At 56.5% G+C, this 24,385-nt stretch overlaps 1 protein-coding gene across 1 annotated transcript; it reads left to right on the forward strand.

Moving 5' to 3' along the window:
* Nucleotides 1-15,457: 15,457 nt before the first annotated feature.
* NBL1 (NBL1, DAN family BMP antagonist) lies at nt 15,458-17,156 on the forward strand (the record flags this gene model as incomplete). Its single annotated transcript, XM_080691052.1, has 3 exons — nt 15,458-15,651; nt 15,745-15,856; nt 16,893-17,156. The coding sequence occupies exons 1-3, from the start codon at nt 15,485-15,487 to the stop codon at nt 17,154-17,156; spliced, it is 543 nt and encodes a 180-aa protein (XP_080547178.1). The 5' UTR covers nt 15,458-15,484.
* Between the last annotated feature and the right edge of the window lie 7,229 nt (nt 17,157-24,385).

The raw sequence follows: 24,385 nt of genomic DNA on the forward strand, positions 1-24,385 counted from the left end.
AGCCACACCCCGAACCCTATTTTATTTTTTATTTTGAAACAAGGTTTTACTAGGCTGATGACAGTCTCACAAGCTGCCAGAGCTGGTCTTGAACCTGCCGCCCTCCAGTCTCAGCCTCCCCAGTGCTGGGAGCACAGGCGTGCGCCCCCGCGCCCCTGCTTCTCGGGAATAGAAAATGGTCGGTTGCTGGAGCCAGATAGACTTGGGTGCCCGTCTCCACTGCAGAATTCCTGGGATTATTTCTCATCTCTGACCCTCTCTTTCCTCTCACTTTTTCTATTCTTAGCACTAGGGATCAATCCCTCTTTTTTTAGTCTTCATCCCCCGCCCCACCTACAAATCACACTTTACATGTTTCCCCGGGTCCCCTTTCCCGCTCCCTAGCCCGGGTTAAGGCCTCACTCCGCACCCTCGGCAGCCCTGGCGGACCGACCGTGATGCACCGACCCCTCTCCTCTTCCCTCCAGGGATGGAGTCCAGAGGCTCAGCTGCCCAGGCCCTGGATCTGCTACTAACTTGCCGGGTGAACTTGGGCAGATCATTTTCTCTATGAGAAAGAATAAGACGAGGATGACGAGAGCGGCCCCTCCCCGAGCGCAGGCTTCGCATACCTGTCTCTGCGAATGCTCACGGGAATCCTGGGGGGAGGTGCCTTTTCCAGAGGAGGAAACAGGCTCGGGAAGCGCGTCGTCGCTCGAGTGAGGTGAAGAAGCATCGTGCTAAAGCCTGGATCCCATCCAGGGAATCTGCCGCCTGGCCTCGCCTGAGCCGTGCACACAAACCTCCCTAAAATAGCTTTCGTTTGACGGAGCGAGCACAGTGCTATTTTCCAGGAACTGTGCCAAGCACTTTGCTTCCACATATCTCCTCAGATCCTGCCTCCTCCTCACAATTTCACCTTAAATGTCACCTCTTTGATATGTTTTCTGAGGCTTCTCAAGAAATCTCCCCCCCTCGGCCGGGCGTGGTGGCGCACGTTTGTAATCCCAGTACTTGGGAGGCTGAGACAGGAGGATCGCACGGGTTTGAAGCCAGCCTCGGAGGCTCTCAGCAACTTAGTGAGACCCTGTTTCCAAATAAAATAGAAAATTGGTCTGGGAATGTAGCTGTGAGGTAGAAAGCCTCTGGGTTCTATTCCCAACACTACCAAAAAAAAAAAAAAAAAAAAATTCCCCATCACCCACTCTGGCTTCAGTGGCTCGTTATACCTTGACCATGGGAAACTCATCTGTCCATCTATTTGCTACACTATCTGCCTCTGGTCTTAGGTTCTGCACAATATAAACAATTCTAATCCTCCTTCTCCTCCTCCTCCTCCTCCTCCTCCTCCTCCTCCTCCTCCTCCTCCTCTTCCCCCTCCTCCTCCTCTTCTTCCTCCTCTTCTTCCTCCTCTGCCTCCCTCATACAGGGAATTAAACCCAGGGCACTCTACCACCCTATACTCTGAGCTATACTCCAGCCTTTTATTCTTGAAACAGGGTCTCAAGTTGCTGAGTGAGGGTATTTGCTTAATTCCTGAGACTGGCCTCAAACCGGTGATCCTCCTGCCTCAGCCTCCCAAGTACTGCAGGTGTGGGCCACCAGCTGAACATCAACTTCTTGAAACCTGGGACCTTATTGGCCTAATCCATTGTTGTGTCCCCAGCACCCCTGTGGCCATCTGGGATACAGTAGACAAAATAAATATTTGTTAGGTAAGAGAATTCATCCTGGGACAGCCCTGAGGACTCCGTACCATTTCTAACTGCACCTTAGAGAACAGGAAGCCGAGACGCAGACTCGACACCATCTGCAGAGTCCCATAGTCAGTGGGCAAGCAATGGGCTGTCCAGCCAAGCAGGAGATGCCAGAGCCTCCTGCCCTGGCCCTGGCCTGGGAGCCGGGACACAGGCTTCATCCTGAAGAGGAGGAGGGACGGGCCAGACCGGGAAGGAAGGCCTTTGCTTGTTTTCATTCTCTTTCAGAGGTCTGGACCCCCGTGGAGCCCAGACTGACGGGATTAGAGGAAACAGCTGGCCTGAGCCTGCCCTGCGGGAGGGAGCTCACATTCTGGGGACGCAGGGAGGGGGCAGCTCCCTGCAGCCCAGTCACATTCCAGGTCGGTCATTTTCCGGAGCCCAGATGTTTGCTAATGAGCTGGGGAGAGGGGGCTTTCAGCCTTGAGCCCCAGCTCTGGGCCCCACATTACCGCAGCCCCAAGAGGCTGGCCCAGGGCCAGCGGGCTCTGGCTACAGGCCCGTGCCCTGTGCCAGCCAGGCCTGTCTGGGCAGCTGGAGCTGCCCTGCCAACCAGGTGCATCTCCTGGAGCGCGGAGACTCTGACTTGACAGGTTCTGCCTTTCCCACTGGGGCTCCATTGCCCTGGGTCGCCTGGTACCACATCCGTACTGCAGCCTGACAGAGGGAAACTGAGGCAGGCCACGCGTGTGGAGGGCACGGGAGCACAGCGTGGAGGTCGAAACGCAGTAGCGCCACGTGTGGGGCCTTGATGTTTCTTATCTGTACAGAGGGAACAATGATGTGCTTGTAGTCCAGCGGAGATGGGTCAATGCCCGGCTCGGCGGTAGCTGCTCAGAGACAATGTTAACTGAGCCCCTTCCAGGCCCACACTCAGTCCTCCTGGAGTTGCCAGCCTTCCCCAGACTGGTGTGACTCCAAACCCCTCGTCCCTGAATAGGCGGTTGGATTGTTGTGCGACCCCCACCCCCAGCCCCGGGTTTGAGAGAGGGGTGGGCTGCACTGTCAAGTGCACTGACCGGCTGGGGTTTGTTCCCTGGGCTCCCGGCTCTGTGTGATTGACAGGCTCTTTATGCTAAACAACTAGCTTCCTGTTGGTGGGAGGGGCTCACTGAACGCAGCTGTCCACCTGGAGAACGGTGGTGTCAGGGTTCCTATTTACTTCCTGAAGCAGGGCGTGGTGGCGCACACCTGTAATCCCAGCACCTTGGGAAGGTGAGACAGAGGGTCGCAGGTTCAAAGCCAACCTCAGAAACATAGCAAGACCCTTTTTCAAAATAAAACAAACTAGAACGGGGGGGAGGGATGTAGCTTGGAAGTAGAATGCCCAATGGGCACGGTACCAAAAAAAAAAAAAAAATCCTGAGTACTGTATAGAATTGAAAGAGGCTGGCTTCTGCTATACGTGGTTATCCTCCAGCCTGGACATGGGCTCTTACTGTATGTCTTTCTTTCTTCTTTCCTTTCTTCCTGTTTATTTATTGTGTCACTGAGGGTTTAACCCAGGGTCTCCAACACCCAGGCAAGTGCTCTGCCACCAATGTATAGCCCCAGCCCTTTTTATTATATTTATTTATTTTTAGTACTAGGTATCGAACCTTGAGGCATTCTACCTCTGAGCCACACCTGTCCTATTTTTATTATTATTATTATTTTTTTTTTTTGGTGGTACTGGGGGTGGAACCCAGAGGCTTTCTACCTCCGGGCTATACTCCCAGACCTTTTTATATATTTTATTTGGAAACAGGGTGTCACTAAGTTGCTGAGAGCCTCACTAAGTAGCCTCACTAAGGCTGGCTTCGAACCTGCGCGATCCTCCTGTCTCAGCCTCCTAAGTACTAGGATTACAAGCGTGCGCTACCACGCCCGGCTTATTATTATTTGTTAAAATTTGAAACAGGGTTTCATTAGACTGATAAGAGTCTCACTACTTGTTGAGGCTGTCCTTGAACCTGGGATCCTTCTGTCTCAGGCTCCCAAGTACTGAGATTACAAGGGTGAGCCATCATGCCCGGCTCCCCAGCCTTTTTTTTTTTTTTTTTGGTGGTGGTATTGGGGTTCCTGGAAGCCCTTCTACCTCTGGGCTATACACCAAGACCTATTTTTTATATTTTTATTTGGAAACAGGGTCTCTTAAGCCAGCGTGGCTGGCTTCAAACCTGCACGATCCTCCCTGTCTCCGCCTCTCAAGCGCGGGGATTACAAGCGTGCGCCACCATGCCCAGCTCCCCAGCCCTTTTAAAAATTTTATTTGGAGCCGGGCTTAGTGGCTCACACTTGTAATCCCAGTACTTGGGAGCCTGAGACAGTATGAATCACGTAATTTCGAAACCAGCCTCAGCAACTTAGGCTCTCAGCAACTTAGTGAGACCCTGTTTCCAAATAAAATATAAAATAGGTCTGGGAGGATAGCCTGGAGGTAGAAGATCCCTGGGTTTCATCCCCAGTACCACAAAAATAACTAAGTAAATAAATAAGTAAAAATTTATTCGGAGCTGGGCGTGGTGGTGCATGTTTGTAATCCCAGCATTTGGGAGGCTGAGACAGGAGGATCACTATTGAAGGATAACCTCAGCTACTTAGTGAGGCCCTTTGCAACTCAGTGAGACCCTGTTTCCGAATAAAGACTAGGGCTGGGGGTATACCTCAGAGGTAGAATGCCCCTGGGTCCCATCCCCAGTACTGCCAAAAAAAAAAAAAAAACCCAACAATTATTTGGAGACAAATTCTCACTAAATTGCAGGTCTGGCCTTGAGCTTGCAATCCTCCTGCCTCACCCTCCTTCTGAGACATTAGTTGAGCTCCTTACCCTCTTCCTAGGCCTTTCTTTTTTCACATATTAAGTGGGGATAACAATATTGTTCATATTATTATATATACATTATATACATACATATACATGTGTTGTTATTAGGGAGTGAATCCAGTGATGTTCTCTCTCCAAGCCACAACCTCAGCCCTATTTTGTTTTGAAACAGTCTTGCTAAGCTGCCAAGACTGTCCATGAACCTGCGATCCTCTTGTCTCAGCCTCCCAAATACTGGGGTTGCAAGCATGCGCCACCATGCCCGGCTATATAGTAGATTTATTTTGAAAGTGGAAAGTGCTCAGAAGGGGAAGAAGCTGGCTTGCAGCGTGCAGCAAGCTGCTTGAGCCCGCGCGCTCTTAGGATTGCTGACGCAGTTATCATTATGAAAAGGCTAATCTATGGGGGACAATGGCTTCATTCAACCCAGTCTACTAGGCATCTCTTCTGGCCCCACCTTAGGACACTAAATTCATGAGCTCTTCCCTCCAGGCTCCCACAGGACAGACGGGGTGATACACACTTGTAATCCTAGCATTTGGGAGGCACACAGGTTCTTGACCAGCCTCAGCAACAAGAGGCCCTCCACAACTTAGTGAGACCCTGTTTCTTCAAAAAGACGGGGTGATACACACTTGTAATCCTAGCATTTGGGAGGCACACAGGTTCTTGACCAGCCTCAGCAACAAGAGGCCCTCCACAACTTAGTGAGACCCTGTTTCTTCAAAATGAACGATAAAATGGGGCCGGTGCCGGTCGTGGCGGTGCACCCTTGTAATCCCAGTACTTGGGAGGCTGAGACAGGAGGATCCAGGTTCTAGGTCAGCCTCAGCTACTTAGGGAGGCCCTCTGCAACTTAGTTTCAAAATAAAGAATAAAAGAATGGGGCTGAGGGTGTGGAGCTTGACGGTAGAATGTCTCTGGGTTCAATCCCCAGCACCACAAAATAAATGAATGAATAAATAAGTAAAATAGGGTTGGGGGTGTAGCTCAGAGGTAGTATGCCCTTGGGTTCAATCCCCACAGTCTAACGGAGGAAGAGACGGAAGCTCTTAAATACAGTGTCTTTGCAATCGGGCGTGGCGCGCACTTGTAATCCCAATACTCGGGGAGGCTGAGGCAGGAGGATGGCAGGTTCCCGGCCAGCCTTAGCAACTTAGGCCGTCTTTCCACAACTTAGTGAGACCCCTGTTTTAAAAATTAAAGAAGAAGATAGAGCTGGGGTGTAGCTTGGGGGTAGCATGCCCCTAGGTTCCATCCCCAGTAGAACACACACACACACACACACACACACACACACACACACACACACACACGGTGCATTGGAGACCGCTGAGTGCAGGTAGCTGGCGGAGGCCATGGAGCTGCCACCCAGGACGGTCCACAGCCTCTGACCGCAGACGAGCAGGGCCTGGGTGCTTCCGCAGGCTTCCGGCCAAGCTGGGCTCCACACGAGGGCACAGGTAACTATGACAGAAAGCACCCCCGAGCCCCACAACCGCATCCCACGCGGGGCCCGGGGCTACCAGGGCCCCGAGCAAGGCTCTCTCCCCAGGACGGCCGCGATCCACCCGGGCTGGACGCTGGGCCAGGCACCCTGCTCCGCCTGGGAGCCGGAGGAACCATTTTTCCATCCTTCTAGTTCCAAAGAGCCCTTCTGGGGCTCTCAGACCCTTCTCAACAGGCTTCAGCCCAGCAGGTCAGGAGACACCAGCCTTAAACAGCAGGGACCCGGCCAGGCCCGCCCCCCCGCCCCCCCCGCCCCCCCCCCGCCCGCCTCCCTATTTAGGGCCGGCCGCCCTGACGTCCCGGCGCTCGCTCCGCTCCGCTCCGCCCGCAGCAGCAGCAGCAGCAGCACCGGCCTCGCCGCCCCCGGCCCGGCCGCGCGGTGAGTCCGGGGAGGGGGCTGCGCCCGCCGCCCCTCGCGAGCCCCCCCCCCCGCTCCGTTCCCGCCCGCTCCTTTCAGTTTCGAGGGGTGTCTGTCTGTCTCGGCCTCTCTGTCCTCCCCTGGCTCCCGCGCTGCCCTCCGTGGAAGGCGGCCCCGTGCTGCGCGCCTCCCTGACCCCCCAGCCGGGCCCCCCCCGCGGGGTCCTGAGGTCGCAGACCCCGGCCGAGACCCCAGACCCTCGCCCTGCCTCCCGCCGGCGCCGCGGCCCAGGGACGGAGGCCGGGCGGGGGGCGCCTGCCCTGCCGGGGCTCGGGTCTCCCCAGCACTCCCGGGCCGGGGGCGGCCACCTGCCCGCCCGCCGCTCCCAGGGCGGGGCCCCCCGTCTTTTCCAGGCCGGCGCCGAGGGGCAGCTGCGGGCCCTGGCGTGGCTAGCGGGTTGGCGGGCATCGGAGGGGAAAACCACATTTTCAGACTCCGGGGCCGTTATCCAGCTTGTAACCGGGAGCACCCCAGGGAAAGGGCCCGCCGGCGCAGGGTGGGGGGCGGCGGGAAGGAACTTGTCAAGAAGGAGCCCCTCACCCTTTGTTACTGGCTAAACCGCCGGGCTCCTGAGCCGCCCAGACGCTGGGGCTGCCTGGGCGTGGTTCCCTTGCCTCGGGAGGCATGGCTGGAGCGTTTCCTGGGTGGCCCCCACCTCTCTCCACCCAACCCTGCAAGCCGGACCTCTGTCGTGGGCCTGTGTGTCCAAGAGACGGCCAGGGGACTGGGTGCTCTGCATGAGCCAGGGGATGGCCTCATGGTTTTCAAGTGAAATTTCAGACCCGGCTTAGCACCCCCTCCCCGCCAGCAACCCCAGGGGTTGAGGCTGCTGGGGCGGGCGGCAGGGGACTTCTGCTGAGCAGATGTGCAGGCGCCCGGCAGCTCATTACCATGGATGTGTCTGTGGACAGGAGGGTCTGTTGGTAGGAGGGCCGGGGCTCGGGTTGGGGGTGAGCGGAGGTGGCCAGGGCTGGGAGGTGGAGCCGCCTGGCAAAGGCAAGCTGGCCTGGGGGGCACCGGCTCGGCCCTGCGCCTGCCCGCTGGCCAGTTGGTTCACACTCTGCCTGCCCCGCGCCTCCCAGCGCTGAAGGAAGGAAGCCACCCTGTGGTGAGATTGGGGTCATGGAATCACCGCGGCCTTAAACGGAGCCAGACGCTTCCCAAGGGAAGCCGCTGGGATAAATGCTCCCAGGCCCTGCCCTCCATGTCACAGGTGGCAGGCGCGAGGTTTGGGGAGTTGGAGCGAGTGGGCAGTGCCTTGGTCTGTAACCGCTGGGCCGTCCTGCCTCCAGGCACACAGTAAGCAATGGATGAGCCTTCACCAAAGTCGGGCCCGGGTCCCTGAGTGCCCAGGGCCTGCCGGCTGCTGGGGCTGGGGCCTGACCCCACCTTGCTCCTCTCCCGGAGCTGCAGTTTGGTTGCACCATCCAAGTAGGTCCCTGTACTCCTTCCAAGACCTGGAGGACTGCCCCGCCCTGCCGATCCCGGGCTGAGCGCTGCGGCCACGGCGCCACCCCTCCGCGCCAGCCGCAAGCGCAGCCTGGCACGGGGCACAGCCTGTTTCTGAGGGGAGCTGCGCACTCCAGGACCCCGTGTGTCTGTGGCCGGAGGGCAGAATGCTTGGCATCTCTGCTCAGCTCCCGCCCTGGCAAGTGGGTGTGTTGTGTGGCACTCCATGGTTTATAGAACCCTTCCCAGCCATCATCCCCTTTCTGTCTCTGTCTCTCTCTCTCTCTCTCTCTCTCTCTCTCTCTCTCTCTCTCTCTCTCTCTCTCTCTCATTTACTGGAGATTGAACCAAGGGGCATACTACTGAGGTACCCGCTCAACTCTTTTTAAAAAATTTCTTTTAAAAACATTTTGAAACAGGGTCTTGCTAAGTTGCCAAGCCTGACCTCAAACCTACAATCCTCCTGTCTCAGCCTCCCATGTACTGGGATTATGGGATTACAGGCGTGCATCACCATACCTGGCTGCTATCCTCTCTTTACCAAATGTCACCTGGAAGTGTCCCGTAAACCTAGTTTTATCTGGGCAGATGCACCCCCAGGTTGCGCAGAAGAGGCCCGGGGTGTCTCCAAGCCAGTGCTCATGGCGGCTTCCTGGGGACTTGTCCCCTGGAGGGCACCCTCGCGCTCCCTGGAGTTGTCCACGTGCTTGCCGGTTTAGTTCTTGCAGTTGGCCAGTGGGGTGGGTTTTGCCACTGCACCCACTTTGCAGATGAGGAAACTGGGGCACAGAAAGGTTGGAGAGGCTGAGCTCAGATCTGAATCCAGGCCAGTCATAGCTGTAGATAACGGAAGAACCCCCTGCCCCCTGCCCTCCATGTGCGCATGCGCGGGGTGGGGCACCGCTTTGAACCACAAGCCACACCCCACATGCCCAGTGTCCCTGCGGAGTCCTCCGGTAGAAGCATCTCTGAGCCAGCTGGGTTAGCATGGGAAAGGTGCCACGGGGGACCCTGAGGTTGGAGAGGGGCGAACGTGCCTTCCTACCCGAGATTTGCCCACCTTGCTCCTGGGCCAGGCAAGGAGTGGGGTGTGTGTGTGTGTGTGCGCGTGCGCGTATGCGTGTGTGTAAGAGAGAGAGACACACACAGGGTGAGTAGATAAAATCTAGAAAGTCCTGGTACACTGGGCCTTGAGTGATTCTGAGTATTCAAATTTACCAAAAAAGAAGAAATAGGCCAGGCGAGGTGGTCCAGGCCTGGAGTCCCAGGACTTGGGAGGCTGAGCCACGAGGATCCCAGGTTGGAGTCAGACTCCCAGCAACCTAGGGAGACCCTGTTTCAAAACCAAACCAAACAGAAAACGGGCTAGGGGTGTTAGCTTGGAGGTGGATGGAGCATCCCTAGGTCCATCCAGTGCCCTGGACCCCACACACACTCAGAAGGAAATGGGGAGGGGCGTTCACTTGTCACGGGGAATCGCCTCACCGCTGCGAGAAGGCGTTGGTGGCTTCTGGGAGCCAGAGGTGTTCCTTGCCGTCTAGGCCCCTCTGGTGCATTGGGGTGCTACTGCAGGCACCAGAACCCAGGCGCTGGGCTGAGGGGGTCCTCTCCTGGGGGCTGTGCAGAGGGCTCAGAGTTAGGGGGCAGCCCACGGACAGATGCCCCACCGCAGTCCTGGAGGTCCCGACCGTCCAGGCTGGGCCCAGGCTTCTGCCATTCTGGAGCTGCCCTGTTCTGGGAGATGTGCTCTGTGTCCCCCTGCCCTGGCCTTCCCGAGGGTCCTGTCCATTCACTGCCCTCTTCCCTGGAGCGGGATATCTGGGCGGTCACTTCCCCGACGTGTGCCTCAGTGCTGAAACAGAGCTTGGAACCAGTCACTGGAGGCCTCTGAGGAGCTGGAGGGTTGGCTTGGGGAGTGAATGGTGGTGGGTGGGGATGGCCAGCCCCCAGCAGTCCTGTGGGGAGGGACAATTTTCTCCCTTCCCTGAAGCCCCGAGGAGCCAGGGTCTGCTGTGGCCACCAGCTCATCTGCAGAGAGCTGGGAGTGGGGTACGAACCCGGGTCTGCGGGGCTCCTGAGTCCTGGCCTGGGCAGTGGCTGGACACGGTGTTGTTGGTAAGCAGGGGATCAGCCACAGGGGCCGGGGCCTCATCCTAGCCCCAGAGTCTGTTCCCTTCACCCCTGGCCTCTCTCTCCTCTCTTCTGCTCCTCTCCTCTGTACCTTTCACCTGCAAGGGCAGCCCAGGGCTCACCTGCTACTGCCAATCTCAGTTCCCCTGATTACTAACTGCCAGCCGCACCAGTCTCAGCCTCTGAGCCTCTAGGGCTCCATTTGTGAAGGGGGAAGCGAGTGGGCTCCGTCCTTTGGGGCTCCTGCCAGGAGCGAGTCAGTCAACACAGGCAAAGGCACGAGGAGTAGCACCTAGACTAGCACTTTTCCCCGGGAGGCAGGGGAGGCCCCTCTTGGCCTGCCCCTTCCTCACCGCCATTTTTAACCAGAATAAAGGACCTCTGTGGCCCCCTGCTGGCCATCTCTGACTGCCTCTGCTCAAAGCATCTGCTTCCCTGGCCCACCTCCCTGGTCCTCGCTCCAGGTGGGTGGGTGCGGGCCCATATCCAGACTTCCTGCCCTCACCTCTGGGAAGGTGCATGCGGTAGGTAAGCCAGAACCGCAGAGAACTGCCAGGAACCGAGCGGCCAGGGAGGGCACGGCTCTGCCTGACCTGCTGGGGCCTCAGGTCAGCCTCTCTGCAAAGCCTGGGGCGGTGGCCTTCCTGCCCTGGCACTCTGGAATGGAGTCCCATGACCTGCTGCTGTGTGATCGCCAGGGTGGGGAGGAAGAGCTGAGAATCTGGGTGAGGTTCTCAACACTCAGGAAGGAAGGTCCTGCTGCTATAAAAAAAAAAAAAAAAGTTAGCTGAGTTGCTGGTTGAAAAAACACAAAAGTAAAAGCCAACAAACAGTAAAACCTGCTAGCAAAGAGCCCACCCAGGCGGGGGGGAGCAGAGCCAGCGTGGGCTCCTCCTGGCAGGGCGGGCGGGCGTGTCTGGCCTGTGTGGGAGCGGCTGCCCCAGCCCAGCCTGGGCTCTGATGCTGCCCAGCATTTCCCAGGAGCCCCCGGGGGAGCGAGCTGGCCGCTGGGTGCCTCCATGACCAGTTCTTCTCCAGAGAAGGTGCTATGCTTCTTGTCAGGGTTGAGGAAGATCAGGTCTGGGATCCAAAGGTGGAAGTTTCAGGGCTGTGGGTCTGCGCCAGCCCGGGCAGTGTGCTGGAGCTCAGGGCGGCGGCCCGGGGAAGCCAGGCTGCCCCTGCGCTTTGTACTGAGCACCTGGCCTGGGTGTGGCAGGTTGGGTCTCAGCACAGCTCTGCTGGCAGAACTGGCCCTTAAGATGAACTTTGCAGCCAGGCGTGGTGGCACAGGCTTGTAATCCCAGCATTCGGGAGGCTGAAACAGGAGGATCGCGGTTTGCGGACAGCCTCAGCTACTCAGTGAGGCCCTTTGCAACTCAGTGAGACCCTGTTTCAAAATAAAGAATAAGGCCGGGCGTGGTGGTGCACGTTTGTAATCCCTGTACTTCGGAGGTGGAGACAGGAGGATCACGCAGGTTCGAAGCCAGCTGTGTTGGCTTAAGAGACCCTGTTTCCAAATTAAAAAAGAAAAAGTGTAAAATAGGTCTGGGAGTATAGCCCAGAGGTAGAAGGGCTTCCAGGAATCCCAGTACCACCAAAAAAAAAAAAAAAAAAAAAAAAAAAAGATAGGGCTAGGAGTGTACCTCAGAGGTCGAATGCCCTGGGTTCCATCCCCAGTACCATACATGCACACACACCAAAAAAAAAAAAAAAAAAAAAAAGAACTTTCCACTGGGCACTGGAGAGGAGATAAGGGGGGTAGGTGGTCCTCTGCCTCAATTTACCTCATTTCTCTTCAACTTCTTACCAAACCTGACCCCAGTCACCATTGCCTGATCTCCAGGCCAGCAATCGCCCACACACTCACCATTAACCTCCACCTTGGTCTCTAGGAAAACTTCCTCCTGGCTTCCATGCCAATCTCCAGTTCCAGGTCAGACCCACGTGGCACTCTAGTCTCTGTCCCCAATCCTATGGGACCTTAGCAGTGCTCCCTGCCCAGTTGCCCCGGGCTCTCTCCAGAAAGTCACAGTCAGATATGGGCTCTGGCTGGCTCCCTCGGGGGCAGAGGACCTGGTAGGGGCCAGGAAGCCCCCTCCGTGCCAGGCCTGTGGCAGCCAGGTTGCTGTTAGGAGCAAGTGCGCCTTTTCTCTTTCCCCAGGTGTGGTTGTACTGAAGACAGGCGCTTTACTTGACAGGGATCTTGTGAGCAGAACTGGAAATGGATGGGTGAGAGCCCAGATCCCAGCAGGAACTTTTTTGGGTGGGGGTAGTAGACTGTCTGACCTCACCTCTGGCTGTACCCTCCCTGCCAGCCTGGGGCAGAGGTCATATCCAGTGAGCTGAGGCCTTTGCAGGGAGAGGGGCGGGAGCTGCGAGGATCCTGAAAGCCCTACTTAGCCAGCCCACCCAGACTTCCACTGCAGGAGCAGGCGAGGACCCCACCACAGCCTCAGTCCTGGACACTTGACAGGGCACCTGCCTCTACCACCCCCTCGGCTGTCTGCAGGAGGTGCGTCCAGGGCAGGGCTGTTCTGAGTGGGGGGCCTCTGGTGTCAGGCCTCTGTGGGACCAGTGGGTCCTGCCCCAGCCCCCAAACCCATCCAGCCTTGCCCAGGTCCCTATACAGACTGTCCTAAGACAGAGTCCAGGAATCTTTGAGCTGGGATGGCTCCCATCAGAACCACTATGAGAAGCTTGTTAAAAATACCAAAACTCAAGCATGCTTGTAATCAAAGCATTTGGGAGGCTGAGACCGGAGGATCACAGTTCACGGCCCTTTGTAACTCAGTGAGACCCTGTTTCAAAAGAAAGAATAAAAAATAAGGCTGGGGGTATAGCTCAGAGGTAGAATGCTCTGGATTCTATCTCCAGTACTGAAAAAACAAAACAAAACAAACAAAAACAAATCTCAAGTGGGGTGTGGTGGCACATGCCTATAATCTCAGTACTTGGGAGGCTAAGACAGGAAGATTGCAGGTTCGCGGCCAGCCTCAGCCACTTAGCTCCGCAGCATTTAGTGAGACTCTGTTTCAAAAGAAAAAATAAAAAGGGATGTAGTTTATAGGCAGAAAGAATGCTCCCGGGTGCAATCTCCAGGGCCAAAATAAATAAATAAATACCCAAATCCCAACCCTCCCAGAACTTTCACTCCGTAAGTCCTTATGGAGTTCTTATTTGGGGAGGGGGGTACTGGGATGGAACCTAGAGGCATTCTACCTCCAAGCTACACCCTCTGACCTATATCATCATCATCATCTTCTTCTTCTTCTTCTTCTTATTATTATTATTATTATTATTATTATTATTTTGCGGGTCTGGGATGGAACCCAGGGGCATTCTACCTCCAAGCTACACCCCCTGCCCTATTTTTTATTCTTTATTTTGAAACGGGGTCCCACTGAGTTGCAGAGGGCCTCACTAAGTTGCTGAGGCTGTCCGTGAACCGCGATCCTCCGGTCTCAGCCTCTTGAATGCTGGGATCACAAGTGTGCGCCACCACGCCCGGCTGCCAGGGAGTCCTTAGGAGCCATCACATTTGGAAAACACGGGTCTACTTCATCTCTCTCAGTGTGTAGGTGGAGCAACCGAGGTCTGAGCGGCTAGGATCACAGAGCGTGTGTGTGTCCGGTGCCCTTTCCCCAGTGTCCTGCCTCGGGGGGCTGGGGACACCTGCTCGGGTCCTGCCCTTATTTCCGCGTCTCTCTTAAAGCCTCACTCCCCACTCTTGTCCAGGAGGTGAAGGTGGGGAACTTGGGGGAGTCTCCGCTGAGCGAATCCTTTTGACAGACTGTCCTGCAGTGCCATCTTCTGGCCAGTCCTGGCATTGTCCTGATGTCCTGATGTCCTGTGTCGTGATGTCTTGTCTTGCCCTTCCGTGGCAGGGGAATTGATTAGCAGCTGCTGTGTGGTTTTTGTCTCTGGGGACTCAGGGTTAGGATGGAGCTGGCAGCTGGTGGTCGTGATATCGTAGAACGCTGGAGGATCCGGTGGGGCATCCTAGAAAGAATATTGTCTGGTTGGGGTGGCAGAAGAACTCACTGTGACAGGAGGCTGAATTTGTCGTCTTCAACATCAGAATCCACTGTGGCAGTGGCATGCAGTGACAAGGCGGGAGCCGGCTGTGCAGACAGTCTTTTGCATGTGTGGTGCTGGGGATGGAACCCAGGGCCTCGTATGCGCGAGGCGCGCTCTACCACGGAGCTACACTCCCAGCCCGACTTTGTTTTTTCTTTTCCCTGGAGGGCCCACAACACTGAAGTGAGAGGAGAGCTAATGACTGCTCAACACTCAACAGGTGTTTGGACACCTACTGTCTTTGTTTGATTGGTGGTGGTGCAGGAGGTTGAACCCAGGGGCATTCTAACTCCAAGCTATGCCCCCAGCCCTTTTTTATTTATTTTATTTTATTTTGTGGTTCTGGGGATGGAACCCAGGGGAATTCTACCTCCGAGCTACACCCCTGGTCCTATTTTTTATTCTTTATTTTGAAGCAGGGTCTCACTGAGTAGCAAGGGCCCCACTAAGTAGCTGTTAGGTAGCTGAGGCTGTCTGCGAACTGCGACCCTCAGGATTACAAGCGTGCGCCACCATGCCTCCGAACTCAGTGTCTTACTTAGTAATTGCAGCAATTTTTGGCCAAGAATCACATTACCAGCTCTCCCTTTTAGATCAAAACAAAATGGAGGCACAGAGATGTAAAATAAAAACTTGCTCTGGGCTACATAGCAGTATAAGAGTAACAAACACATCTGGAGTGTGTATTATCTGCCAGGCTCACTGATGTTTCTTTCTTTTTTTTTTTTTTTCGGGTCTGGGGATGAAACCCAGGGGCATTTGACCTCTGAGCTACACCCTCTGCCCTATTTTTTATTCTTTATTTTGAAACCGGGTCTCACTGAGTTGCAGAGGGCCTCACTAAGTAGCTGAGGTTGTCCGCGAACCGCGATCCTCCAGGTCTCAGCCTCCCGAATGCTGGGATTACAAACGTGCGCCACCACACCCGGCTCTGATGTTTCATTTACTTCTCCTGATAGCCAACTAATGCAGTACCATTTCCAGCCCCCCCCCTTTTTTTGCGGTACTGGGCATGGAACCCAGGGGCATTCTACCTCCGAGCTACACCCCCAGCCCTATTTGTTAGTCTTTATTTTGAAACAGGGTCTCACTGAGTTGCAAAGAGCCTCACTAAGTAGCTGAGGCTGTCTGCGAACCCAGATCCTCCTGTCTCAGCCTCCCGAATGCTGGGATTAAAAGTGTGCACCACCACACCCGGCTCTCACCCCAGTTTTTGAGGGTCCGAGAGGAGAAATAGCTTGTCCGAGGCTGGCCTCACGAGTGAGTGGAGGAGCTGGGCTTTTCAAACTCCCCGGCCCCCGCCCCCAGCCTCACCTGCCCCCTGCGCTCAGTTCCAGGGCTCTGGAGGCCGCGGGCACGATGCTTCAGGTCCTGGTGGGGGCCCTCCTCCCTGCCATGCTGCTGGCTGCCCCCCCGCCCATCAACAAACTGGCCCTGTTCCCGGACAAGAGCGCCTGGTGCGAAGCCAAGAACATCACCCAGATCGTGGGCCACAGTGGCTGCGAGGCCAAGTCCATCCAGAACAGGTGGGCCCCAGGGCCGGGCGGGGCGAGGACCAGCCCGGGCTGCCCCCCCCCCTCGCCACCCCCCACAGCACACACCTGCGCTCTCCTCCCTAGGGCGTGCCTCGGACAGTGCTTCAGCTACAGCGTTCCCAACACCTTCCCGCAGTCCACAGAGTCCCTGGTCCACTGCGACTCCTGCATGCCGGCCCAGTCCATGTGGGAGATTGTGAGTACGGCCTCCTGCATCGCGGCGGGCAGCCCCAGGCTGGGGGATCCGGGTTCCCTGGGGGCCTCCCACCCCGCCGTGGCCTGAGTGCAGGGCTTGTGCTGCGGTGTGCGCACGTCCCGAGGCTTACACCACCTCGGGCACAACAAGGCTCTTTCTGAAGCTTTGCTCCGAGGCCTGAGGTTCTGTGCTGAACTATTTCCCGTGCCCTCCCGCTGATACTGGCTGAGGCCAAAATGTCCTCCGCTCTCCTAGAGTCCTGCGAGGTCTGGCTCGCCTCTCCTGCTTCGTCTCACCTCCCGCCTTCCTTACTAGCTTGGACACTCGACACCAGCTCCCTCCTACCTGTCCTGTAGCTCCCACCACAGGGCCTTTGCACAGAGCCTTTGGCTTGACTCGAAAATCTTTCTCTTCCTCACCGGGATAACTTCTAATCGTTCTTTCACGGGTGGCTTAGGCATCATTTCCGCAGGGCCCCTTTCTGACCCCCGGGTGGGCCCTCAGAGCACCGTGTGCCTCTGCTGTGAGCATCCCTTGCTCCTGCGGTCTTCCGCCTGCATCTGGGTGGTTTTGGAAAGTCGGTTTCCCCAGTTAGACTCCTACTTCCTTGGGAGACATGTCTATCCCTGCGTCCTGAAAGCTGGCACGGAGTAGTTACTCTGTGAAGAAAGGAAGGAAAGAAAAAGGAGGGGGAAAAGACAGTGAGAGGGCCGAGCACAGGGAAAGGCGGGAGCTAAGGCCTGCTGCAGGGTGAACCCCAGGCCCCTGGGCTGGGGGTTTCGGCTGAGGCTTCTTTTGAAGAAGTCGATGTCTGAGCTCAGACCCAGAGGCTGCCCCCAGGTTAACAGGGCAGAGTTGGGGGAAGTGGCAGGGGGACCAATGGGCAAGGTCCTTCCAGGCAAAGTGTCTGGTGTGTACCCGGCCGTGCCAGGGGCACTCAGAGATTCCTGGTTCCACGAGGACCCGTTGCTCTGGGGGCCTCCCCGCCTGCTCCAGGCCTCAGGAAATGTCCCTGCCCTTGCCCCCGCCCCCGCAGGTGACGCTGGAGTGCCTGGGCCACGAGGAGGTGCCCAGGGTGGACAAGCTGGTGGAGAAGATTCTGCACTGCAGCTGCCAGGCCTGCGGCAAGGAGCCCAGCCACGAGGGACTGAGCGTCTACGTGCAGGGCGAGGAGGGGCCCGGCGCGCAGCCCGGCGCCCACCCCCACCCCCGCCCGCACCCCCACCCCGGCGGGCAGACCCCCGAGTCCGAGGAGCCTCCGGGGGCCGCCCAGGCTGAGGAAGAGGGGGCCGAGGACTGAGGCCCCCAACTCTTCCTCCCCTCTCGTCCCCTGTGGAAAGTTGGGTCTCACCCTCCCCACGAACTTGGATTCCGACTAGGACTTGGAAAGCTGCCCGGTTGCCATGGAGATCTGAAGGGGAGGGGTCGGAGCCACGCCGCACAATTTAATATATTCAAGAGTGGGGGAGGAATCGAGGTCTTTGGGGCTCTTTTCGGAAGAGAGGGGATCTGCCTTCCTGCCTTCTAGAGATGTGCCCGTGGGAGGGGGAGAAGGCGGCCAAGCTGCTGAGGAGGGCTGAGGCCTCCACGATGGCAGTACCAGACCAAGATCCGCACAGCCCCTGGTGGGGCAGGATTGGGGTGGGGGCTGATGGTGTAGCCGGGGACCCCGGTGGAACGTTCCACTGAGCCAGCAGCCGCCTTGCTGGAGGGCTGGGCCAGGGGGGCGTTGGCGGAGGCGGAAGCCCCAGGCCCCCAGGTCTCTCCCAACCTCCCACCCGCTCCTCATCCCCAGGGGTCAGGCTGGGGCAGGACCCTGCCGACTTGACTTGGGGGCCCGGGGGCCAGGAGCCAGGCTGTCTGGGTTCCTTGTAGGGGATGGACACAGGGGCAGAGGACGAATGGGCAGACCCTATATCTTCCTCTTCCTCTCAGAGATCTGTCCCCCAGTTCTAGGCCCCTCAAAAAGCTGACTGGAACCAGCCCCTCTGTCTCGGAGAGGATCTTTCTAAATATCTGCCAGATGGTGGGGGGAAGGGCTGCTCCCTCGCCCCGGATTCCGAAGAGGACCCGAGTGGACGCTGGCTGAGCCCCCGTGAACTCCAGGACCAGGAGGCCCCTGTGGGTGGCCTGTGTCCACCCCGTTCTCCCCGTCTCCCCTCTCCTGCCCCTCCTTCCTCCCAGCTGCACTTTAACCCCAGGGGGTACCAGACCTGGGGCAGCCAGTGAGATCCTCTGCCCCCAGATGGCCTGCAGGGCGCTGCCAGCTCCCTTCCCTCCAGCCTGGGGTGCCCCAGCCTTGCGGCTGTCCCGACGAGAGCTTCCAGAGCTTGTAACCAGTAAACGTGTCCCCGATGGACCCTGAGTCTTCTCATGAATAAATACCTTCCGTGCCTGTGTCCTCTGCCTTGTTGTTGGGTTCAACTGACCCAGAGGTTCCTTCCAGGTCTCGGGGCGGGCCTGGGCCCCGGCTGTCCCTTTCTTGCCCTGTGCATCCTGGGACAGTGCTCCCAGCCTGCTACCCAGGGGGTGTTTCTGGCCTTACATCCTGGTGGCCCTCCAGCACTGGAATTTGACTCTCGGTCCCTTAGGCCTGCCTCCTGCCATCTCTCCTCTCTGTGTCCCAGCAGCAGCTCTAGCAGGGGCTCCTCTGGCTCCCAGGAAAAGAAGAAACAGATACAACCACTGGTTGCAAATTAATAGGAGGTCAGCCTTGTGTTCAGTAATTTACACAAATTAGCCCACTTAATCCTCACCCAGGGATATTGCCCTCATTTTATAGAGGGGGGATTTGAGGTGCAGGGCATTAAGTAACTTGCCAGGGTCTTGCAATTAAGAAATGTAGACAAGAGTCCAGCCCCAAACTGGGAATGCCGCGCTCAGATCCACAGGGGGACATTTCACTGTTGTCTCACGACAGACTGGGAAGCCGGGGCTCAGGCCACTTAAGTAAGTCACAGAAGCTCCCAGGTCTGCCTGTCAAAGTACTGGCAGCAAGTGTGCCACTGGAGGTCCTCGGGGCTGGACCGCTAGCCCAGTGGACTTCGATTTTCACGTTGTGTAGGTGGCAGATGTAGGTTGGTCTTCCATCCTGGGTCTGCAACAAGCAGGGTCTAAGTGGGTAGCTCCGTTGACGCCGAGTAGAAAGAAAGCAGGAAAGTGTTTGGGCGAGACTGGCGGCCGGCACCCAGCCAGCCAGAGGCCAGGCTTCTTCCTGCGGCTAGGCGTCTGTCCGCAGCCGGGTTTCAGTTAAGGTGGAAGGGAGAAGTGGCCGCCTGGGGACACACCCGGGTGGAGGGGGTGAGAGGAGGCGGGGCCTCCTGGGAGGGGCGCTGCTGATTGGACGTGGGAACCCAGCAAGGGGGAGGAGCCAGGTTTGAGCCTCAGCGCGGCTGGTCGTGCTAAGTGTGTGTGTGTGTGTGTGTGTGTGTGTGTGTGTGTGTGTGTGTGTAGTGATTTCTGCTTTTTCACTCCCCCCAAGCTCAGACGGAAGCGCCCAGAGAGCTCAGGAATAAACCTGCAGTCAACTGCCCCTCTTCCCATGGGTGGAGGAATTTAAAACTCTTTACCAGGGATGAACAGGGACACCTGCACGGTCACCTCTCTGGACGGCTGGGCAAGTAGGGGTAATTAGTACCGGCTTCCCCGCCTCGTTGGCCTACAGGGAGGCCGCCAGAGACGGACTCCACTCCTCCCACTGCTCCACGTGTCTGGGGAAGCCTGGCCGGCCTGGGCTCAGATCCCGCCCGCCGCTCTGACTGCCATCTGCAGCGAGTCGCAGTAAGGTTTACCTATGTGTAACATGGGGACTGACTGCTGGTAAAAGAACGTCACCCCCGGGGGCCTGGTGAGCGTCCCCAGAGCCAGAGGCACAGGGAGCTTGAACTATGCCCGCCAACCAGCAACACCTCAGTAAATGCCAACTGCCCTTGTTATCGAAAACCAACAACTGGCCCGCGATGGCAGGTGCATAGGCTGGTGGATTCATTCATTCATTCATTCATTTATTCATTCATTCATTCATCAGGCAGATACTCACTGAGAAAGGAATATGTGCGGCGTCAGTGAATAAAGCCAAGCCTGCCCCCCAGCAGGTGAGCCCGTTGGCCGGCGCTTTCTTGGAGAGCAGCGTCCGGCAGGACGTGCACCCTCCCTGGGACTCAGTTTCTTCATCTTTGTAAGGAGGGACCTTCCTGTCCTTTATGCCCCCCACCCCAGGCATGGAGGCATGCCGCTCAGCTGCCCCGTTGTGGCACCAGCCGCATCCTCCGCAGGGGAAGCTCCCCATGGCTGGGAGTATCCAAGCACAGACAGGCCCATCACCCTGAAAGCACCCTGCAACGCGAAGGGAAGCCGGGGCTTTACTGCTCCAGGGCCCAAACGGAGCTTTGAAAAGGCTCAAGTCCAAGACAAGCCAGTGTGGCCACCAGGTGGCACTGTCGCCCCGGCCCCCTCAAGAAAGCAAAGTTTAAAATTACAGTCAAGTACAGATCAGAACATACTGAACGTCCATGAATCTGCTGTCACCCAGAATGAACTATGTTAAAGCGTTTGACATGGTTTTTTTTCTTCTTCTTCTTTTTTTTGTGATACCGGGAATTGAGTCTACGGGTGTTCTGCCTCCTTCTACACCCCCAGCCCTATTTTTAATTCTTTTATTTTTAATATTTTTTTTAATTCTTTTTTTTCCCCTTTTTGCGGGTCCGGGGATGGAACTCAGGGGCGTTCAACCGCTGAGCTACACCCCCTGCCCTATTTTTTAGTCTTTATTTTTGGAACAGGGTCTCACTAAGTTGTGGAGGGCCTAAGTAGCTGAGGCTGGCCGTGAACCTGTGCTCCTCCTGCTTCAGCCTCCCGTACTAGGATTACAAGCAGGTGCCACCATGCTTATAATGTGTTTTCTATATAAAAATGAAAGATCACATGTAGAAAAACCTAAAACAAAAGACATATTATTCCCCCATTATATACAATTTTTTTCAGTAAAGGGGATGGAATCCAGGGGCATTCTACCTCCGAGCTACACCCCAGCCCTATATTTTATTCTTTATTTTTTATTTTTATTTTTTGTGGTACTGGGCATGAAACCCAGGGGCACTCTATCTTGGAGCTATGCCCCCAGCTCTATTTTTTATTCTTTATTTTGAAACAGGGTTGCAAAGCACCTCACTAAGTAGCTGAGGCTGTCCGTGAACTGCAGTCCTCCTGTTTCAGCCTCCCAAATGCTGGATTACAAGCGTGCACCACTACACTCAATTTATTCTTTTTTTTTATTTTTTTTTTATTTTTTGGTGGTACTGGGGGTGGAACCCAGCGGCTTTCTACCTCTGGGCTATACTCCCAGACATTTTTATATTTTATTTGGAAACAGGGTCTCACTAAGTTGCTGGAAGCCTCACTGAGTAGCTGAGGCTGGCTTCGAACCCGTGCCATCCTCCTGTCTCAGCCTCCCAAGTGCAGGGATTACAAGCGTGCGCCACCACGCCCGGCTTATTCTTTATTTTGAAACAGAGTCTCACTGAGTAGCTGAGGCTGTCTGTGAACCACGATCCTCCTGTCCTAGCCTCCCAAGTACTGGGATTACGAGCATGTACCACCATGCCCAGCTATATACAAATTTTTAAAAAGCTAAAACTTATCAGGCACCTCTTCTGTGCCAAAAGGCCTAAGTACTCATCCCATTCACATCTCCAGCACCCAAATTTCAGCAGAGGAGAATTCAAGGGGCTTTGTTGCTGAGTGTGGTGGTGCACACCTGTAATCCCAGTACTTGAGAGGCTGACACGGGAGGAACATAGGTTCGAGGCCAGCCTCAGCAAATGAGTGAGATGGTTTCAAAATAAAAAGGGCCCAGGGCATAGTTTGGAGGTAGAATGCCCCTGGCTTCAATGGTCAGTACCAAAAATAAATAAGAAAAATAAGTAAATAAAAACAGTTAAGAAGAAGAATCATTATCATCATTATTATTACTTTGTGGTACTGGGGATTGAACACAGGGGCATTCTACCTCTGAGCTACACCTCTGGCCCTGTTTTATTTTTTATTTGGAAAACAGGGTCTTGCTAAATTGCCGAGGGCCTCGCTAAGTTGCTGAGGCTGGCTTCAAACCTGTGATCCTCCTGTTCCAGCCTCCCGAGTGCTGGGATTACAGGAATGAGTCACCACGCCTGGCTGCCTTTTCAAAATTTTGAGACAGGCTCCCACTAAGTTGTTCATCCTGGACTCCAACTTGCCATCGTCCTGCCTCAGCCTCCCGTGCCGCTGGGATTACAGGTGTGCATCGCCTCTCTTGGCCAGAATTAGGATTATTAACCCAGGCCATTGGGCTCCAACATCCACTCTGTCAGGGCAGCAGTGGCTCACATTAGAAACTCTAGGCTGGCAGAATGACCACAGCAAGGAGCAGTTTCCACTGTAAGCTGGGAACACTGGGGCCAAGCACCATCAGGTTGGCAGGAGACACCGGGGTCCTCTCACCCCCTCAGTAACCCTGGGAGGCGGAGGCTGTATTTTTCTGTTCTGCAGAGGAGGAAAAGGTGGCCCAAGCAGATGGAGAGATTGGCTTAGACCTCAGAGTTGCTAAGCAGCAGAGCTGGGGTCCTAGCTGGGCCCGGACTCTCAGTCCCGTCTTCCTGTTCTACCTCCTGTTCTTTGGGGCAGTACGGCATTGTGTGTATATGGGGGGGAAAGGCCTCCACCTGCTGCCTAGGTCTACCTGGGGGCCGGACTGTGGCTCTGGGGTGGGTGGGGGAGCAGCAGCGTCTGAAGTTTGTCAGGAGGTACTTGGACCAGCTGTAGCGGGCTCTCTGCCTTGGACGTGCAGCAGGTGTGAGTTTCAGTTTCCACTTAATTGTTTCATCCTGGGAGAGGCCCTAGACCCCCTCGGACCCACAGATTAACACCCACTTCTCAGCATTATTGCTGGGGTAGGAAGAGAGGTAGGAATATCAGAGGAGAAGGACTACTATAACAAAGGCCCTGGAACAGATCAAGGCCCTTGTATGTGGAAAGTATTATTTTCCTTTTTCTGGAGAAGATGCCTCCAGGTACCCCAGCCCCTGCCTTTATTTTTGTACTAGGGCTGAACCCAGAGACATTCTACCTCTGTGCTTCATCCCCAGCCCTTTTTATTTATTTTAAATTTTGAAACAGGGTCTCGATAAGTTACTCCACCCTAGCCTTGAAACAGTGATCCTCCTGTCTCAGTCTCCCAAGTACTGGGATTACAGGCCTGCACCCCACGCTTATTCCCAGATACTCTTTATATAGGCGCACATTTTCCTGGTGCTCCGCAGCAAATATCGCTTTATTATCAGTTTACATGTTTACTGGGCTTGTTTTTATTGTCTGTCTCCTTCCTAGAATCTCAGCTCCACAGAGGAGATTCTGCCAGATTTTTTTTTTTAAAGAAAATATTAGCTGGGCGTGGTGGCGCATGCTTGTAATCCCCACGCTTGAGAGGCTGAGACAGGAGGATGGTGCAGGTTCGAAGCCAGCCTCAGCTACTTAGGCTCTCAGCAACTTAGTGAGACCCTGTTTCAAATAAAATATAAAATGGGTCTGGGAGTGTAGCCTGGAGGCAGAGAGCCTCTGGGTCCCACCCCCATTACCACCAAAAAAATTTTTTTTTTGTCAAATGAAGGAATGAATTCTGCAATCTGAATCTGCACCGCAGTGTCACGGAGGGGAGGGTCACGGCCAGGGGGCGCCACACCCCACCCCGCTGCCTGCGGCGACCCTACCCTGCCCGGCCCGGGGATTCATACCTAAATCCTGCTCACCCTGGGTTAGACACGGAGCGCCCGCAGGTCGAGGACTTCAGCTGTAGTACTTGGCGGGCGCTGCTGGGTCGCCGATAGTTCCTGCTCCAAGACCTGGGGAGGGTGAGCGCACTGCTCAGAAAAAGGGGGAAACACGCCAGGAATCATTCACCCATTTTAGAGACACAGCAATGGAGGCCCCGGGGATGGCACGCGACTAGCCCCGAATCTGCCAGCTGGCTGCCCCGCCGAGTGGCCAGACCTCCCCGAGGCGCCATCCCCGGGTGCGCGCAGGTCACTCCCGCCCTTGGGCTCCGCCTGCGCCATCGCCCCGGGAGGGTGCGGGGCGTGGGGGCGCCGAGCCCGGGAGGACCCGGCTCAGCTGGGGGCGCTCACGGCGACCCTGCAGAGCCCGGGGACCCCGGCCGCTCGGGGGCTCGGAGTCCCCGCCCACCGCGGGGCGGGCGCAGGACCGCGCGCCTGGCACCGGCTGCTCGCCGCGCTCCCGGGCTCGGGAGCCCCCGGCCCGCCGCAGCCCTGCAGCCCCCGGCCCGCCGCCGCGCCCGGCGCCCAGGTACGGAGCGCGAGCGGGGGGCGCCCGCGGCGGAGGGAGGCGCTGCCCCCGGCTGCCGGCGGGGCCTGCCCGGCCCCGGCCCCCGCCGCGGCGCCTCTGCACCGCGAGACCCGCGACCCCCGGGGAACTGCGACCCCCGGCGCGACGGCAGCCACTGGCCCACCCTCTGCAAGGGAGCGTGCCGGCCGGGAGCGC

Source organism: Muscardinus avellanarius, assembly GCF_963383645.1.
Source record: "Muscardinus avellanarius genome assembly, chromosome: 3".
Lineage (NCBI taxonomy): Eukaryota > Metazoa > Chordata > Mammalia > Rodentia > Gliridae > Muscardinus > Muscardinus avellanarius.